General features: G+C 35.7%; 1 protein-coding gene across 1 annotated transcript in view; it reads left to right on the top strand.

Annotated features, from left to right (window-relative positions):
* Positions 1-20,293, top strand: part of DIAPH3 (diaphanous related formin 3) — a 514,561-nt gene that overhangs the window by 166,653 nt on the left and 327,615 nt on the right. Inside the window, exons 10-15 of the mRNA XM_043580147.1 lie at positions 3,101-3,211; positions 3,498-3,616; positions 4,412-4,528; positions 8,946-9,064; positions 11,895-11,959; positions 18,366-18,470. Of these exons, the coding sequence (XP_043436082.1) occupies positions 3,101-3,211; positions 3,498-3,616; positions 4,412-4,528; positions 8,946-9,064; positions 11,895-11,959; positions 18,366-18,470 (636 nt within the window). The remainder of the gene's footprint in view (positions 1-3,100; positions 3,212-3,497; positions 3,617-4,411; positions 4,529-8,945; positions 9,065-11,894; positions 11,960-18,365; positions 18,471-20,293) is intronic.

Genomic DNA, 20,293 nt, shown 5'->3' with positions numbered 1-20,293 from the left:
GTAATATTCCATTGTATGTGTATATACACACACCATATCTTCTTTATCCATTCATCAGTTGATGGACATTTGGACTCCATAGTTTTGCTGTTGTTGATGATGCTTCTATAAATGTCAGATTGTGTGTGCCCCTTGAAATCTGTATTTTTGTGTCCTATTATGCTAAGTGAAATAAGTCAGAGAAAGACAAATACCATAGAATTTCATTCATATGTGAACTTTAAGAAACAAAAGTGAAACATAGGGGAAGGGGAAAAAATCGTAAGAGACTCTTAACTATTGAGAACAAACAGGGTTGATGGAGGGAGGTGGGTGGGGAATAGACAGCATGGGTGATGGGTACTAAGGAGGGCACTTGTTCAAATGAGCACTGGGTATTAAATGTAAGTGATGAAGCATTAAATTTTATGCCTGAAACCAATTTTACCATATATGTTAACTAAATAGAATTTAACTAACACTTGAAATAGCCCCCCCCCCCACCTCTTTCTTTCCTTGTACTTTATAGCTTTGTTAATGGTACCTCCTCTTGTCTAGTTGAAGAACAAAGGAGAGGGGCTCTCACGAATTCTTTTCTTCTACCCCATGTCCACCCAGCCATCAAATTCTGTCAGTTTTCATAGATTTCAAATGTTCAAGTTCTCATCATTGCTCACTAAAGTTGCTTCTACAATAGTTTCTTAACTAATATTATTACCTCTACTGTTGCCTCTCCTTTACATTCCTTGTAGTTTCTCCTATTTCCAGTTGAACCTGAACTTTCTGACTTGGCATACAAAGCTGTGCCTCATCTGGCCTGTGTCCTTGTCCAACCTCATCTCTAGTGACTCCTGGAGCCACTCCTGAACCCTTTGTAATGCAACGGAAGGGCCCAGGGCCCAGGTTTTCTAACCGGTTAATTCCTTAGATGCTGAGAACATCTCATCTCAGTCCTTCACTTCATCAGGCTGCCTTCCTATTTATCTTTAAGAGTCAATGCCGTTACCCAGCTGTCCTTGTTTTTATTTGGTTTCTCCACATTCCCAGTATATATGGAACATATCTCTTCTACATAGTATATTTTTATCATTGATCTATTGTCTTCATGAGGACAGGCAGCATGATCCTGTTCACCTTCATAGTTCGTGAGCCTTTTCCACTGTCTGTAGGAATTGATTTCTATGACATAGATGCTATATTGGCCCCTGCTTCTGCCGGTATGCTATATTAGTTTGAAATTGTGTGATAAAACAAGTCTTTATGTCTGAGTATACATTTTTAAAAACCTAGAAGGAACTCTTTGATCCTTACCTTGATTATAGAATTTTTTTTGTCTATAAGGAAACATTACATTTTGCTGTGTATTTGCATATTTTCCTAGGCCTGTGTTTACATGACTTCAATTTAAGAGTGGTTATAGGTCATGATAATGGCAAATTACCATTAGAATTGGGAAGGGATTTTAGATAATGAACTTAAATTCATTATTTCAGCTTAAGTCAATTTTCTGTTTTTCCTTTTATAGAAAATTGCCCTTTAGGATACTTCCTGGAAAGAATGTGGATTATCCTTTTCCCTTCTTTCTCTTCAATTTCATGCTGCTATTGTTCTACACATATATACTTTACATTTAGATCCTATTTCCTGCTAATTTTTATGCTGCTATTTTTGCTGCATTGAGCCCTTTATAATTTACATCTTTTCCAGAAACCTCGTGATTAATACTAATTTATTTGCTCAAATGTAGAGAAATATTATTTAAGTGTTCTTTGAGATCTTTTAAAAGTCTATACTATTGCTGAAAAGGTATTTTTGTCGGTACTGGGTAATGACTGACAAGGAGGTGGAAAGAAAGTATTTTAAACCTTGTGACATGAACCAGTTACAGCTGAGTGAATGTGTACTGGAAAGGTAGCCTCTGTTTTTAAGTTTATTCTTTTTTTATTCTAAGTATTTCCCTTTTCTCTATTTATCTTCTGGCACATTTCCTTCCTCCCGTTTAAATAGTCTTAAGTTTTGACAGTAGAGGCATGCTGGTCAGATTTTAGTATTTAGACATCAAATACAATAATTACGATATATTTCAACCAGCAGGACCTGAGACCCCTGGAGGTGTCTTAATCCAAAAGAGACATTTTAAATTCTTATAAACCTTGCCTTAAGGGATGGAGAAAGGACAATTTAGGGAACAGCATGAGGTTAAACATATTGATCAGTAGGCCAGTCATTCTTGTTAAGACTCTGGTAGAGTGTAGACAGAAAAATAGCATCATCATCAACAACAAAGAGTACTTCACTTCTCTAGAGACCATCTCTTTTGCTTCCAGTCTCTCTTGCTTCCATTATATGGATTTCAGATGATGAAAGATAGGTTTTAGCCAGGGATACAAAAAAAATGCATATCCAGTTTGAAATTTGGGATGTTAAATAACTGGAAAGTATAGTGATTTTGCATTTTTAGCACTTGAGGTATATACTAAAGGATTTAATTAGCTATGTTATTTCTTTATGCCTTTGGAATAAACATGACCTATATAATTTTTTAATTCTTGCGAAAGTGTAAGAACCATTGCCTGGTTAATTCTAGTAATTAATTGTGCAGTGATAATAAGATAGTTATAACAACCCCATTGACCAGATTCACGACACTTGCTGACCTTGAAGTGTTTGAAACTTTGGGTTTCTCTCCATGAATGGCAAGTTACTTTACTGTCAGGTAAGTATTACCTATCCAACAGAGATCTATAGTTTTTCTACTCTACTAGGACATTCAGCTTATGTTGTATGCACATATAGCATGGAGTGATTTTCTTGGATAAGAGCTGAACTTTTGGCTAGAGTGAAATTTTTATGGAACAGCTCCAGTGCCTAATGTTTCTCTCTCCTCTCCCACAAAAAAACCCCCAAACAAATAAAAAAGAAGAAAACTCCACCGAAACTATATTTCTTATTTAATTTTAATTGACTAAAATAATTTACATACAAATTATTGTTCTAATAGATTCTCCTGGGAAGAAAGGTACTTAATGATTCTTGGAACAAAACCTTCATGTTTCAGTTGTATTCCTCTTTCTTTAATGTTGGAATCCAAGCTTAAGTCTCACCGTGCAATCTATTGTAGGTAGCATGTATGCAACTCATCAATGCCCTTGTTACATCTCCTGATGATTTGGACTTCAGGCTTCACATCAGAAATGAATTTATGCGTTGTGGATTGAAAGAGATATTGCCAGTAAGTGCCCTGCAGTCTCCTTATTAATATTTAAATTAGAGGAGTACTTGAATAGGGGGAAATTTAGATAAATTACCTTCAAGAATAATTTATCTGCGGGGGAAAAAGGCTTGAGTATAAAAATCTATTTTTGAAATATAGATAAGATTGGAGTATTAACACTTTAAGTGTTTGAATGCTGTAAATCAAGTCAAATGGTTGGTTTATTGTTTATATGTTTTTCATTAACCTTTTTGCATTATTAAAAATAAAACCGTTAATTGTCATTTCTCTTTCATATCTCTAGAATTTAAAATGTCTGAAGAATGATGGCTTGGATATCCAACTTAAAGTCTTTGATGAGCATAAAGAAGAAGATTTGCTTGAGCTTTCCCATCGCCTTGAAGAGATTAGAGCTGAGCTTGAATATCCTTTTGTTCTGAAGTTACTGACATATGTAAAATTGTTGCTAAACCCCAAACAAACTTCACACCCCAAGATACTAGACTTCTGAAGCCATTTCTGTATAAACAGTATAAAGCCAAACCTTTATGAATCAGATTGATTTTCATATAAACTTTTCTTAATAGTTTCATGTGTGTTTTTCTGAGTCCATGCATATGGAAATGGACGTTCCAACCCACAAATTCCATGAGGCCTCTTGTGTATGTGTACAGTGTGTTGTTTTTTCTTCTCATGTGTGGCACCTCCCCCTCCTCTAGTGCTCTCTAGCATTAGCCTATTGCCTCCTGTCCTACACCTTGGGTGCACACCCCTATGGGCCTTTGTTAACTCTGTGGGTTTGCAGATCTCTGTGCTTTTCCAGAAATCCACCAGGTTCCTGTCCTCCACTGGGGCTTCCCCATCGTGGATAATGCCTGGCACCATCTCTCTTGGTTAGGGCACTCTGTACACCTAATATGGTATTTCCAACCAGCTGCCTGTTATCCTTGCCACCTGAAACATCTTGGCTTGAGAGAGGCAAATGGTTGGAGTTGATTTTGGAGGAGAAGACAGTGCCAGGTGAAGTTACCATTTGCACACAGTTTTCCTCTACTTCAATCCTAACTACCTGTGTGGTACCATATGTTGAGTATACATGATGGTATGGGGTAAGACACACAATAATCTTTTGAAGCCTTACAGAACAGATTCTGTGCTGTGTTATTGGTTGTTTGGTGTAGAGAATAAATAAATTCACATATTCCTTAATCAATGTACTGAAGCATATGATATTTACAACATGGTGTGGAACACAGTTAAGGAAACTAGAGCGGAAGGATATTTTATTTCCATTCTTCAGCATCTTTTGCTGATTCGAAATGATTATTTTATAAGGTAAGAGGAAGCTATGTTCTAATGTTAAATTTCACTAATAAAATTCTATTAATTGTGAAATTCACTTGATGTTTGATTTGGGCAAGCTCATAATTTTCAGATTTTTATTTCTGTCTTAATACTGACTCATGGAATGTGGCATTTCTTCTGGGCATATATTTAGACAGGTGACAGTAAAATGATATTACTGTTATTTTGTAAGCTGCACAGATTCTTGTTACCAAGTTTTCATCTGAATAAAAAATGCGAACTAGCAACAAATTACTAATTTATCTTGTGATGGATAATGTTTTCTCATTAGTCTTTAGGTGGTAGGAATGGGGTTGATAAGTTTCTTTTTATAAGTTACATGAAAGGCAGTAAACATTGTTTTTATTAGTATTTAAGTAGCTAGAAAGTGCCTGGGTAATACAGTTGTACTTAATGTTGCTAATGTATCAGAAAAGCTAGACAAATAACATTCAAGTTCGATTATATCTCAGCCATCTTGAGTTTAACAAATTGTTTATTCCATCTGTACCTTATCTATCTGTAGCTGGGCAAGCATATTAACACCTACGTTCCTAGGTGGTTCTGAAGGTGACACATAGTAGCATGGATAAATCTTCTAGCCAAATATCTGGGCACCTGGTGTATGCTCAGTAAATGCTCTCTGTATCTGCTTTCTACTTTGTTACTGTTTTATGAGGAAAGTGGAGATCCTTGAATATAAAACCATTTTTGGTGCCTTTAATTTAGCTTTGCTGAGATTCCATTCTCAAATACTTTGGGTAACGTGTCGTTTCTTACTCTGCTTTCATGTGGAAGAATTTGCTAGAGATGTCTCATTTGGGCTGTGTCCCCTGGTTGATGTCAGAGGGTGTAATTCAGGCTTGTGATGTATCTGACAAGTGAATAGAATAAGAGTCCAAGAAAAAAAAAAGTTTACGTTCTTTGGGATGAGCACAGATCGCCCATCTTATCTCCTCCTTTTGCAGACATACTAATATAAAATAAACACTAATACATTGACAAAAATATTAATACAAATATGAATACATTAATTAAAATCAAAATAGTACATTGATTAATATTTTTAAATATCAGAGGTACTTGCTAGTTATAAAACTGTATTTTTCCCCACATGTATTTAAATTTGAAGCTTCCATTTACTCTAAAGTAAACCTGTCCTTTTTTTTTTTTTTTAAGAGAGACAGAGTGAGAGTGGGGGAGAGTCTGAGAGAGGGGGAGACAGAATCTGAAGCAAGCTTCAGGCTCTGAGCTGTCAGCACAGAGCCCAGTGTGGGGTTCAAACTCATGGACAGCAATATTATGACCTGAGCCAAAGTCAGATGCTTAGCCACCCAGGCGCTCCAACCCTGTCCTTTTCTTGATCCCTATATGGTTGGTCCTGTCAACCTCTGATTGCTTGATGCTGCTGGAGTTTTCAAGAATTCAAGAATATTGTTTGCTTTCAAAGTTTTGAATGTGTCTTAATGCTGCCAGAGGGGGTTCTATATTACTTATGATCCCTTCATTTTTACCCTAATCCCTTATTCTGTGCTGCACAAGGCCACACGGTTGTGTCTACCTTTAAAATAGATTGAAAAGCACAACTCTCCTGGGGCATGCTCAGGCAATCCTGTCCCTTCAGTGGAATTAAGAGTCTCAGAGAAATATTAAACTGTAGCCGCACCAAAGTGACGTTAGTTATTTTGGTCATTTTTCAAGTATCACGTTTTTAACTTGATACTTATGTATGTTGCATTCTTCGTGGACTCTTTAAGCCCCAGGACCTTGGTCTTTGTTTCACGTATGGTTGCTGTGAAGGCGTCATTCTTCCTATGATTTCTGTAATCAAGACCATTCCATCTGTTTTTTTTTTTTTTTCCCCCATGTTCCCAAATTCTCATAGGTGGTTATTGTTGTTATTTATTCTTACAGAGAATATATTTTTATTATAAGATTGTGGCAGATTATCATCATTTAGATAGTTTTTCATTCATTTAAAAATTATTTAGCTTTTTATTTAAATACGGTAAAACTGGTTTTGGTGTGCAGTTCTGTGAGTCTTGCTGTTTTGGTTTTAGCTTCATGGTTTTTTGTTGGTTGGTTTATTTTCACTGTCTCCGATGGACGTGGACTTTACCTTTTAAAAATCTTTGATTATCTGAACACCTTTTGTTGAATGAACATTCTTAATTCCTATTGATATAAATAAATGTTTTCAGATTTTTAGAAATTGCTTTGCTTTAGAATGCAAGATAGTCCCATTTAAAAGAATTAGCCGATAGGAAAATAAGAAAATTTTCTCACGTTCACATTTGGGACGAAAGGAAATTTTACTGAAATGGAACTCAGTTGGAGAATGTACATGCAAGGTAACCCCTGCCCCCAAGAAAAATGAAATGTGGAAAGAATATTGGAGTGTGGAGTGGGAGATCAAATTCATTTCTCTAACAAATACTTAATGGCTTACCATGTGCAAAATATTTGCCTAGTTGAATGTGCATGGGAGATAATTTCTGATATTTGATAAAAATACTAAAGAGAAAGTGAAGATGATTTTAAAATTCCTCCAACAAAAATGACATATCAGTGAAGTAATGACAACTTATGTTCATCCCTTAATTAGGTTATTTACATATTCCTCTGACATATTCACTAACTCACCAATATTGCTCATGGTGATTATTTTCTGGATGCACATTTCTAGAATCCAGAAGTACATTATTATTTTGCTAGTGTTGCCTTGAAAGAGATTTTGCAAGAAATTTCAGCTACTTTGTAAGTGAGCTTATCATTGGGAGCTGTGGAGGTGAGAAAACATTTACTGAAATAATTTATTTAAAAAGTCCACAAAATAACCTATGTTATTAATTAATAACCTATGTTATTAAGTCTACAAATTAACCTAAGTTGTTAATTTAAAACATGTTTATATTAAAGCAACACTAGGATAACATTGAATAAGAGTAAAAAAGAAATAGAATGCTCCATCTTGATTTTCAAACGTGATTGATGTTTTGTACCTGTGTGTGCAATTTATGTACCTTAATTGCACATGTGGTTGTTATGGCAAGATAGTAGGGAATGGGAGACTATATTTTTGGAAGCAGTGTAGAACATTGAGGAAAGCGTGGTAGTACCTTCTTGCTTTGACATGTACCCAAGAACACTGTCTTAAACATTTTTAGTTGATGACAGTCGATGACCATCTTTTGTCTTTGCTAATGTTCAGTTATTTTGGATTTTATTCTGCATAATGGGTCATTTATTAGGTGTGAGGTAAGTAGATTCAGGGCAGTAGAGAAGAAGCTCTAGTGAATAGAAGCGCCATCACTTACATGGTGAGAAAGATTTGGAGAGGAAATGTGTGCAAAAAGTCACTGAGGGAACAAAGAAGTTGTAGGGGTGGCTGGGGATGAAGGACTGACGTCATTGAGATAGCACCCACCCTTTCTGTCATTTTAGTTTGGTTTTGTTAATAAAATCTAGATATTTTAAATTGATTGGCTTCAGTTTTGTTTTCAAAAAAAAAATTTTTATGTTTTATTTATTTTTGAGAGAGAGAGAGGCAGTGTGATCAGGGGAGGAGCAGAGAGAGAGAGGGAGACATCAAATCCAAAGTAGGCTCCAGGCCCTGAGCTGTCAGCACAGAGCCCGAACTGGGGCTCGAACTCACAAACCGTGGGATCATGATCTGAGCCCAAGTCAGATGCTTAACTGACTGAGCCACCCAGGTTCCCCTTGTTGGCTTAAGTTTTAAGGGAGGTTCTTTTGCTTATGACGAACATAGGTGGACTAAAACCTGTAGTGACAACGTGATCCCTATTTGGGCATTTATTTAAACTCTAATTTTTGAAAAAAAATTGTGTTTTGAGTTGTGTTTTGAGTACGAAATATTCATTTGGTACTGTATATGTTTTACAGTATCTGTTTTTAATTGGACTCCGCAAACATTCTTAAAGTAGTAAACTGTATAGTTTTAAGACCCAGATAATTTTTTTGGAAAAAAATGGATATATTTTGGCTTGTATTAATAAAATGAATTAATGGTAGATATTTCAGTATGGTACAGTGGTAGGTTGATCTCTGTTGAGGACTGCTTTTAAGCACCTATCACTTCATCTCAGTGCTTTTTTTTTTTTATTGCTTACTAATTAAGTCAAGGTTCTGACTTTTGTAAGCAAATCATCATTAAAACACTGTATGTGCTAAAAGAGTGTAAAAACTTAATGTCTTAATGTCACTAGAAGAACGAAAGCGAGGACTATTGTATTTACCCTCACTCCCATGTTAAATCTGTCATGTCAGTTGTTGACACTATACAAAGATAAATTATTGAACTTGAAATCAAGCTTACCAAAATACTTTGTTTTGATGTAAACTTATCCTTATAAATGGAGTGTGCATTTATTCTTTTTCTTGGTTTTAGGCAACAATACTTCAAATTAATTGATGAATGTGTATCTCAGATTGTATTGCATAGAGATGGGATGGATCCAGACTTCTCATATCGAAAGAGACTAGATTTAGATTTAAGTCAGTTTGTCGGTGAGTATTTCTCTAATATTTAAATGGAAACCTTTTATCGTCCCTTGCCCCACAGGTTAACTGCAGTGTCAGTTCTCCTAGTGTGACCTGTAGAGTCCTTAGGGCCCTTGATACCCTTTCAGGGGATCCTAAGAGTCAAAACTGCTTTCGTAACAGCACTAAGACACGATTTGCCTTTTCCGTTGTGTTGTTATTTGTGCTGGTGATGCAAGGATGGTGAGTACAACTGGTGGCACTTAGTTAGGAATCACGGCGGTGACCCCAAATCATGTTAGTAGTCCTTGAATTCCTCACAGTAAACAAAGCAGTAAAAACTGCCTTTTTTTTTTTTTACCTGAGTGTCCTTGATAAAGAACTGAAAGACATTAATTTTATTAAAAATCTCCCCTTGAGTACATACCATTTCAACATTCCCTGTGACAAAGCGAATTGTACACGTCAAGCACACGTCTGCATACTGAAGTACAGTGAGCAAATAGCTGCGTATGTGCTTGTATTGCGAGCTGAATTGGTTGATTTTTTTTTTTACAAGGAATGATTGTCATAAAAACTGTGGCCACTCCTGCTTGACTGTCTGGCACACACTTTCTTAAAAAGGAAATAAAGTAATTCTATAATGTCAAGGAAAATGACTGATAGAATTTGTTACCAATGATAAAATTCAAGCTCTCAGGGAAAAATTTGAGTTTTGGAAAACTTGTATCTGCTACTGTTAGCTTGACAGCTTTCCAGTACGCAAATTTTTTTTCTGGTGAGGTCAATGATGATAATAACCCATAGGATTATTTTGATATTGTATAATGAGATGTGTCAACATTTGGAGAATCTACGTGACTCCGCAAACCACTCTTTTCCAAATTCCCGTGCCTGATTACACATTCTGCACGGGTGAAGAATTCTTGGATTTTGAAGTAACAGAGTACAAAACATTCACTGATAGGTGATTCCACACAGCAAGTAATGTGCAAGGAGTTACCATATGTCAAATTTTGGTGTAACATGAAAAAAGAATAGCCATTTTTTGTGTGAGGTTGAGGTTGTTTTTCTTCATATATTAGAGTTCATAAAGAAGTACGGAGTGTATAGAATGAGAAAAGAACTAGATTATATTAGTGGCACTGATAAAATGCTCATTTTTCTCCACTGGAGGGAAGTAATTAGAAGTTCCTGGTAGTGGGAGGGACAGATATGAGGAAAAATAAAGCAAACTAAAATGTGGAATGATTTTGAATAGGACCTGAAAAGGAAGTTTATTCTACCTGGCCATTAGGAATGTTTTTTCTTGAGTAGATGAGAGGTTTATTTAAGCATTGAACTCTTGAGAAGGAAATAGACTTTTTGACTACTGCTTGGCTATATAAGTGAAACATATTTACATAGTTACAATAAGTACATTGTATATGTTGATTTTAAATGTTTATAGAAAACTTAGACACACTGCAGAGGACTTACAGTAATAGGTGAGTGAGGATCTGGGGCCAAACTGTAGGAGAGAGAGATGTTGGCAAGTAAATAAAGGTAACTTTATATATTATAGTGGAAATCAGTAGATACTGTTTATGTAACAGTGATCGGAGGTTTAAGTATTTATTTAGTGCTACAGAGCCAGGCAATTTAGAAAGCAAAATTATTAAAATAAATGGGATTAGACAGGAAACACCATTTTCATCTTCTATAATAGGAAGCTATCTATAATGTATTAAATAGATGAATCAAGAAATAATGGTGTACACATCTTATTTAGAGTTAAGAAACTAACTGCCAGAATAATCTAATATAGAAAGAACCATAAGAGGTCTCATTTAGGAAGTGGGATTGGGTTTTTAATGTAGTGATTTGGTTGTTACTTTTCATTGTAAGCCCTTCTGTAATATGTTTTTTAAAACCATGTTTATTGCTTTTATTAAAGAAAGAAGGGAGGGGTACCTGGGTGGCTCAGTCCGTTGGGTGTCTGACTTCGGCTGAGGTTATGATCTCACAGTTTGTGAGTTTGAGCCCCGCGTCGGGCTCTGTGCTGACAGATCAGAGCCTGGGGCCTGTTTTGGATTCTGTGTCTCCCTCTCTCTCTGTCCCTCCCTTGCTCACGCTCTGTCTCTGTCTCTTTCAAAAATAAATAAACATTAAATTTTTTTTTTTTTTTTTAATAAAGGATCAACTACAGCATGGGGAATCTATATGAATCACTTCTCCTGCGTAGTGTCTCATCATGTGGATCTATATCGTAGCTTATTTAATTCTTGCTTAAAGGCAAAGTCCTAACAATGCAATTGCTGGGTGAAAGAAATACATATTTTAAATTTTAATATATATTTTCCTAGTTACTTACCAACAAAGTTCATGAATTATACTTCTATGGCGTAGACAAGTCATTTGCTCTGTGCCATCTCTGACACTTGGTATTATGGATCATTTAATCATTGCTGTGTTTCATTAAATAAAATTTATATTTTTGTATTAGGGAAATGAACTACCTGTTCATACGTGTTAGCAATTATTAATTTTGTTTTTGCTAATTTTCTGTTCATTATTGTTGTGTTGGTTATCATCTTCTCTTCTTCCTTCAAAATACTTACGTGTTGATGAAAGACACTTTTTGAGTCTTGTATGTTACATTTGTCCAATAATTTGAAATTGTAATTGGGTTTGCATTTATACTTTGTGGCCTTGGTATCATGCTTGGAAAATCCTTTTCCATTCAGTATTAGCTTTCTTTGTTTTGCTTATTTCATTACTGACACTATTTCTAATTCTTTTCTTTTTCTAACCTTTTCAAGTCATAATGATTTTAACAAGTACTGGAATTAAGGAAAAAATGTCATTGCCATTTTAGATGCTTGCGTAGATCAAGCGAAGCTAGAAGAGTTTGAAGAGAAAGCATCAGAACTTTACAAGAAAGTAAGTAATTCTGATTAAGTTTGCGAGACTATGTGAAGAACCACCTCACATCATCAGGCATGCTTCTCCTTCAGGGATTTTGCTTGTTGTTTCCACTCTCTTCTTTACCTCCTTGAGCTGTTTGCATAAATGCCATCCTTAAGGAGGATTTCCTAGACCATTATATTTAAACATTTTAACTCTCCACTCCCAGCCCTGACCCTGTCTGTGATTTGTTTTCCTCTGTTTTATTTGTTATCTGACATGTGACATGGTGTATGTATTTACCTGTGTATCTATGGATGTGTTGTCTATTTCTCCCTCTAGAGTAACCTTTATGAAGGATATTTCTTTGTTGTTGTTTTAAGGATTTTGTTTATTCAGTGTCCCTGCGCCTAGAACAATTCCTTCCCTCAGAACATTAAAAAAAAAAAAAAAAAAGCGTTAATGAATAAGTGATTGAAGAAAATTTGTAGAGTCAAAATTTTAAGATTGGAGTATTTCTCAAGAAATCCTAAAGTTTTATTAACTTTTCTGTTTTGGTTCATGTTGCTTCATTAGGTCTAGGTGAACATAGAAAACTGTCATTTTTATAGGTCAGAAGTATCTGATATTGCCAGTTGGGTTGCTTCGGCCCAGTAGCATTGCTGACCATCCAGCCGTTCCCCACTGTTCTCGAAGGTGGCGTTCTGTGCTTTCATCTCTGCTTGGCATGTATCTATTCGACTCTTTTTCTGTTTAGAAAAAAAAAAAAAATGTTGCTTTTGTGGGATTCTTCACATGTTAAGCAGTCACTTTCATTTAAATTCGTGTGGCTGGTTTCTCACATTGGAGGAATAAATGATAATTACTACCCCCAGCCCCTGATGAACATACACTAAATAGACTTTACTGTGTGTCAGTTACCATGCCTAAGAGGCTATGTTTTTGAACTCTCTGGATCTTGGTGAATATTGAACGAATCTTACACTTCTGTAACAGTTTAAGATAATACAACTTGCAAATGGTAGACAGTCTTTTATAAGTTAGTGGTAATTTATGACAAACTTTGTAAATGCCCCATGTAAGAAGTCCTGCATGTCCCCCCACACATAGAGGTTTTTAACCCCTGGGCCTCTGGCTGCAGGCTAGAATTCCAGCTTAAGCATATGATACTGTCTTTGCCCTGCAGGAACTTGAGAAACAAATGAACGCATCACTGAAGTGTCATATGTGCTACAGCTGATAGGTGATCATGTTGTAGGGTGATCCCTTATCCCCTGACTTGGTATTCTAAGCCTTCTACTTGGTATTCTATTTTAACTCTTCCTGAGAAAGTAGTAGTAAACTTTCAGGTACTTGCTTTGGATGCATCCCAGGTAATATAAATTTGCTTCTATAATCATTTTTAGGTATATGATGTATATGAGTGTTGTTAAATGTGATACCTTTCTCAACATATTGTTTTAAAATTTAAAGTTTAAGTGTAAGTAGAAGAAAGACCTTGTTCAAGGTTACTTGTCTCCTTTTAGTCAGAAGTTATATGTCTTAGGTATATTTAAAAAATATTGTTTGCTCCATAAAAGATTCCTATTGCCATACCATTTTGTATATATCAGCAAGAACTTCTTTCTGATAGCTTTATAAGGACACATGTAAATACTTTGCTTTAGGCAGGAAGCTATCATAGTTGCTAGACACATTCTTTATTTTGGTGCATAAATTTGAAAAATGAAGACCAGAAATGTCAGAAAGTACATAGAGAATATTGAATTATCAACCTTCTTGTACAGATGCACTAATACATTTACCCTAGGGAATGAAATTAAGCAGAGCCTCAGCCTTAACTGTGTTTCTTGACATTTTTGCGTGTAATTTTGTAAGCGTAATATTGCTCTAGAAACTCTTTTTGGAGAAGAAGGCTATCATATCTGTTTTTATAAAGTATGTCTTTAATGGAGATTCATTTTATCCCCAAGGCTACTGTGATTTGACTGTAGATATTATAAAAATGCTAAAGCAAAGTTTATATTTTGTCTCATCCTTTTATAGGGGAGGATATAGAAATTTATCTCTTTGTTAAGTACAGATACTTTAAGTATGGCCAAGTTAATTTAATAAATTCTCTTAGAGTATACTAATTATGATTCTGATTATTTTGGTGGTTTTACCTTTGTTCCCATAAATCATCCTTTTTCCTCCTGAATCTTATTCTAAGCCCTACTAGTTAGGGTAATGTACCTACTGATAGTGTGAAAAAGACTTCATTTTTACTCTCATAAGAATTTAATTTTTTATTTCTTGCTAAGCAGAAGTAAACACTGAGCAGTCATAAAAGGGAGAATAGAGAACATGACCTCTCAAAGATTTTTCATGCCGGGAGATTGTGGAACTTTAATATATGATATTGACATATTTATTCACAACATATAAAGGAAGACTTGACAGGAATTGGCTCCATTTCTTCATTCGACAAATATTTACTGAGTTTAGTTATAAATGTAAGGCTTTGGAAAGGTGATGAATAAAGTGGATTCTCACTGTGAATAACCTTCCAGGCTGGTGGGTGTTACTGTGGTGTGTGAATAGTGCATTTTGATATTTTTATATTACAGTGTTATGACTGCTACAGTAGGAATACCCTATGCAGAATGGGAGCCTTCTGCGAGGATTCCTCATCTAGACTTGAGTGGCCAGGGAAGGCTGACCCAAGGAAGTCATAGCTAATGTGAGGCGACAAGGTGAGATAGCCAAGAAGGAGGGAGACAGAAATTTATTGTGAATTTCAGCATAGCCATCTCAAGGTTAATATTTCTGAAACCAAATTTATTTTTCTTTTCCCTAAAATAATGCCTTTCCTCCTCCATGAATTTTATATCCCTATTTCCCCCCTAAAATAATAATAGTTTCCAGCTTGCAAAGCAATAGAACACCATCATCATCTTAGAGATATACTCCCCTCACTCATTTCCTTCATTTAGTTGTACACTAATATTTTAGATTCTGTTTAAAAAAAAAAAAAAGTCCCTTCATTTTTTTTTTTTTTTTCCTGTTTTCTGTTTCCCTGTCTTCCCCTTCATTCAGGCAGGCCTTAAATTCTTGGTTGGGTAACTATAGCAGCTCCTCAACCTATTCACATGCCTCTGGTGTTTTCTTTCAGTCCACCTTCCACACTGCTGCAGGCTGGGTTTGCCAAAGTGCAAATTTGGTCATGTTAATTTCTTATTATAAATACTCTTAAAAGCTCTCCATGGTTTACCGGAAAAAAGAGAAACTTTTTGACTTTAAAATTCCTTAAAATTTTTTTTTTCCGTTTATTTATTTTGAGAGAGACAAAGAGAGTGAGCAGGGGAGAGGCAGAGAGGGAGGGAGAGAGAGAATCCCAAGCAGGCTCTGTGCTCTTGGCGTGGAGCCAGATGTGGGTTTGAACCCACGAACTGCAAGATCATGACCTGAGCCGAAACGAAGAGTTGGACGCTTAACTGACTGAGCCATGCGAGTGTCCCCAAATTTACTGTAAAATTCCTTTAAACAGTTTAATTCCTGTCTACATCTGTAACTTCATCTCTTGCAATTTGTTTTCTTACCTCCTTTTATGGCCCTTGCATGTGGTTGTTTTCATTTGTGTACTGCACTAAACCTTCTATTTGAAATGCCAGCTGCACTTATCAGCTAACTACTCAAATTCTTCAAACCTGGGGCCAAGTTATCACTTCTCCAGTAATCACTCCCATGCCTCCAGTGTATTTCTCCATTGCTGGTAGTTTTCATATGTTCGCATTGTTACTTTCCTTTTACTTTGCCACCAGACACTATACTTACTAAAAGTGATGACCATACTGTATTCAACTCTGTATCTCTAACACCTGCTACTTTGAGGAACACATCAGATGCATGATATTCCTTACAGTATAACGAGAAATAGGTAGGTAGTTTGGGGCCAACTCCCAGGAGGTTCTTAGATATTAGGTTAATGACGTAGCCACTGTAAGTTGAAAAGCAAAAGAGTCATGTTTTTTGAGCCATCCTTTAGAAAGAACAGCGATACTCAAAAAAAGTTTGTAGAGGGGAAAGGTAATACTGGTTTTAAAAATACTGTTTTTGTTTGTTGCCTTGAAGAATGTTCATTGGGCAGTTGAAAATACGTTTATGGACTGATTAGTAGTCTGGAATTCAGACGAGAAGCTGAGCTGGTGATGGGGATTTGGAAGCCATCAGTGTATGAATGGGGACTAAAACGTGTGGGTGTGGAAGATACCATTCTACCAGGCATATGAAGTGAGACCATCAGAGGGGCAAAGGAAGAGTCCTAGGACAGGACAATAGTAGACAGTTGGACTGAGGAATAGGAACCTATAAAAGAATTGGTAGGAACAGCCAAGGAGTAAGCAGGAGGACCAGAAGAGTGTATTGTAATACAACACACTGGGGAAGAAAGAATGAATACAGAGGCATATTCGTGAGTATTTAATGCTGTAGGGCAGTCCCGTTCGATATGGAATGATGACAGTGTTTGATGATCTGTGTTCAGCATGCTAGTCTTCAGCCTGTGCCTGTTGTGCCCTTGTGACTGAGGAACTGAAGTTTTAACTTTGATATTAGCTAACTTAAATTTACATTCTAGCAGCCACGTTGGCTAGAGGCTACACCATTGAATAGTACAGGTATTAGATCAAGTAAGAGGAGGCCTGGAGAAGTCCGGGGGCTTTGGAATTTGGCAAGCCATAGTTTTTAGAATGAAAGATGGTAGCTAAGTTGGATAATGAAGTGAATGAAGTTCAACAGGCCAGAAAAGGGAGTATGATCCAAGCACACTTTTTGAAGGAGTGCACTTTGAAGCAAGAATAAGATTAGAGTTAGGTGACGCAGGGTAAGGACAAAAAGAGGGTCAAGGAAGATTAGGGTCTTTTAAATTCTTAAATGGTAGGGGGGGTTTGGGGGAGCTGCAGTAATAGGAGTGGTAATGTTGGTATGGTATGGGTGAAGTGAGGGATATTTGGTTTTTTTACCCGGTAGTTTGTGTTCTCTTTATAAAAGTACAAAGTTTAGAGTGCGAGGATTGAATGTGAGATTTATTTAACCTGTAAATGGGAATTACAACAATGTTTATTATTTCAGAGTTTTTCTGTGTGTGAATGCAATGATGAAATTGCATTCATGAAATGCAAAAAGGTTGACACTATATCATGGGGGAGGCAACCCTCTGGGGGGGTTGGCATATGAGAAATCTCTGAAACTTTGACTCATTTTGCTGTAAGCCTAAAACAGTTCTAAAAAATAAAATCTATCTTAAGAAAATACCTGTAAAACATTATCTGAATGTAATTTGTAGGAGGGTGCTGTGGTTTTATCTAAACCCAGGCTTGGAAGACAAGGTCTGGCTTTTAATCTCACTTTTTTAATTTACTGTCTGTACGACAAGGGATTGGATTGCCACCTTTTTGAGTTAAGGACAAAATAAGATTCATAAATAAGTGTTCTTTGTCATCGGTTGCTTTTTACATTCTTGCACTTTCCCTAATTGAGGTCTGACCGTGCTTTAAAGTCTAGAGGCTACATCTGTGAGGTAGTATTTTTTTTATGATTTTTTTTCTTCATTTTTTAAAAAGAAATAAATGTTCTCCAGTATGAGACAATCCCCTATTGCAATTCACCTCTGATAGAGGTTTTCAGTCATGATGATGGCAGGGTGAAGCTATTTGAAGGCAGGGTGGGAATTTGTGATAAGTGGCTGTATAAATTAGAAAACTCATTGGATTCACCAAATTTTACTGTTTGCTTTCCTCCCACAAGGTATTGCACCAGGGTTTTTGAAAGATTAATTTATCATTAATCTCCCAAAGATTAATCTCCAAAAGATTAATGATAAATAACAGACTTTATTCTCTTAAATTGCTGTTGAAGATTAGAGCCTGCATCAGGGCCCTTAACTCTCATGACGACGTGAGAAGTGATGCATTTACGAAATGGAGTTATATATATAGTAATAGCAAATATTAAAATGGAATTCTTTTTAATTCCTATCATAAGGTTCAAGTACAAGTTTTTGCAAATAGGGGTCTGGGAACTCACTACAATGCTTTGCTCTCTATTATTTTACACAAAGTTGCAATGATATTTAGGGACTTTTAAGAAAAATGTCAGTGTGGCAGATACCTCCGGGCGAGTTTGCTCTCCTGAGAGGAGAAGGTCACAGACTCCATCCCTGGCTTTGTCTGCTCCCTTGCAAATTGAATGATTTTGGTGGGACCCAGAGAGGGACCTAGGGACAGGCTTTGGGTGACTTAGCAAAATCTACCACTTTTTTCATAAAAAGTTTGTGTTCTACTGACGGGTCTTTAGATCATTAGAACCGTATTTCTTTATGAAGAATAGCGCTTTTCACTGCCATCTTTCTGTCTCCTGGTTTTTTTTTTTTTTCCTTTTTTTTTTCTTTCTTTCTTTGCAGTTTGAAAAAGAGTTTACCGACCACCAAGAAACTCAGGCTCAATTGCAGAAAAAAGAAGCAAAGATTAATGAACTTCAAGCAGAGTTACAAGCTTTTAAGTCACAGGTAAAATACCATCTACCTGGATTGAATTTGGCTATTGAAAGCTTACTATGGAAGCAAAGGTCATGTCACAGCTTCATAGTTCAAAATGTTTAAACTTTAATTTCACTTGTATGTTTTCATAGTGTTGTTTTTCTACATATTTTTGCTCTGTAAATTAAAATTATTTTCCCACTGTTTTTTCTAGTTGCATTTTTAAAAATGTCATCAATTTTTACTAATTAATCTTCTTCCTTATGTTTCATGTGGGTTTTGTTCCGAACGTCATACGTTTCATATGTAATCATAAAGGGTGAGAAAGACTTTTACTCTTAGATTTGTCATTCATCACTGATCTTTATCCCACTACAGGAAATTATTGCTCAAGCTATTTATTTTTCAAAACCTTCAGCCTATGGGTACCTTGCAGTGAAAGATAACCTCTAGCTGAATGAGAACATTTTCTGATAATTTTTCAATTTCCAAAAGTAAACAGATTTAAAACATGACAAAAAAGAGAGCAAATCTGGATTATGAAGCAGATAGCTCACATACACCCTCTACACATAAAACATTTAGATAGCAAGAAATACATCATCTGCATGTTTTAAATGGATGACAGTAAGGAGGTAGAATATTCATAGCTAAATTTCTTCATGCAGATTTACATATAGGATGATGAGTAGTAAGTATAGTTTTGCTATTTTCTTTTCATCCTAATTTATGGTTATATCGAAATAGTCTCAGATGTACCATTTCCTAGATGGTATGCTATTTCCTATATTATTGGCTATTTTGTTTTCTCTTAAATACTTAGTGGGTAATTTTGTTATGGAGGCTATAAGAAGAAACCCTAAGAGATAGCTATCTCTTAAGTGTTCAATTTTAGGGGGAAGAAAAAGCTCTTATCTGTAAGAAAATCACTCTCAACGATCTTTCTTTCATGTTTAAGAAGGAAGTACAATTTATTGAAACTTTTCATCTTTCCTGTGTGGCTCCTTGTCTCTCATACTAAAAAGTAACATTTGATTGTGTTTTACATTTCAGATTGAGTTATAGACCATGGCTGAGATTCTTAGGTCCGGTTTCTCCTTGTCTGGGCCAATATGAATTTTAAAAATATTTCTTTTTCATTTCTTCTAGTTTAAGGATTACTTGTAAATCCAACCTAAAGAATTCCTGTTTATACAAAAAGAAAATATCTGCCATCTTTGGGCATGTTACTGCTGCCTGTGTTTTATATTAAGATGGGAATAAATTGTTTTAAAATGAGATTAACTCCAGCAATCTCCTATATTTTTTCAAAATGTGGACAAGGTGACTATTTATGGCTATCAGAAGCAAGCCAACAGCTTAGACACTTAGTATTGGCAGTCATGTTAATTTTTGAAGAATAACTGGGTATTTCTTTTTCCGAGAGATTAGTCGTGTATTTCTCATGAAATCTAATCATTTGTCTTAAGATCCTTTGCTTTGCTCAAAGCTATACTGATTATGAAGAGTCTGAATAAAATATATTCTGTGTGATTTTATTCCTTTATTCACGTAACAGCCAAGTATTGTCGGGTGCTGGGGATATAATGGTGAGCAGGTTGATCACAGGATAATCTGGCTTCATGAACAATATATTTAAGTCAACCATGCTACATCGAAGGAATTAGTATAGAAGAGAAATGCAGCCATATCTTTAAGGCATTAATAGTTAACTATAACATGTATATTCAATGTGAGTATAAAATACCTACACCTCCTTAACATTCAGAGGGCACTACTATCCATGTTAACGGCAATGCAGCATAATGCTGAATTGATTCTTCTTTATAATTAATGTTTTTGTTAAGACATGT

Source organism: Prionailurus bengalensis, chromosome A1 (genome assembly GCF_016509475.1).
Source record: "Prionailurus bengalensis isolate Pbe53 chromosome A1, Fcat_Pben_1.1_paternal_pri, whole genome shotgun sequence".
Taxonomy (NCBI): domain Eukaryota; kingdom Metazoa; phylum Chordata; class Mammalia; order Carnivora; family Felidae; genus Prionailurus; species Prionailurus bengalensis.
This window is presented reverse-complemented; position numbering and strand designations above follow the sequence as displayed.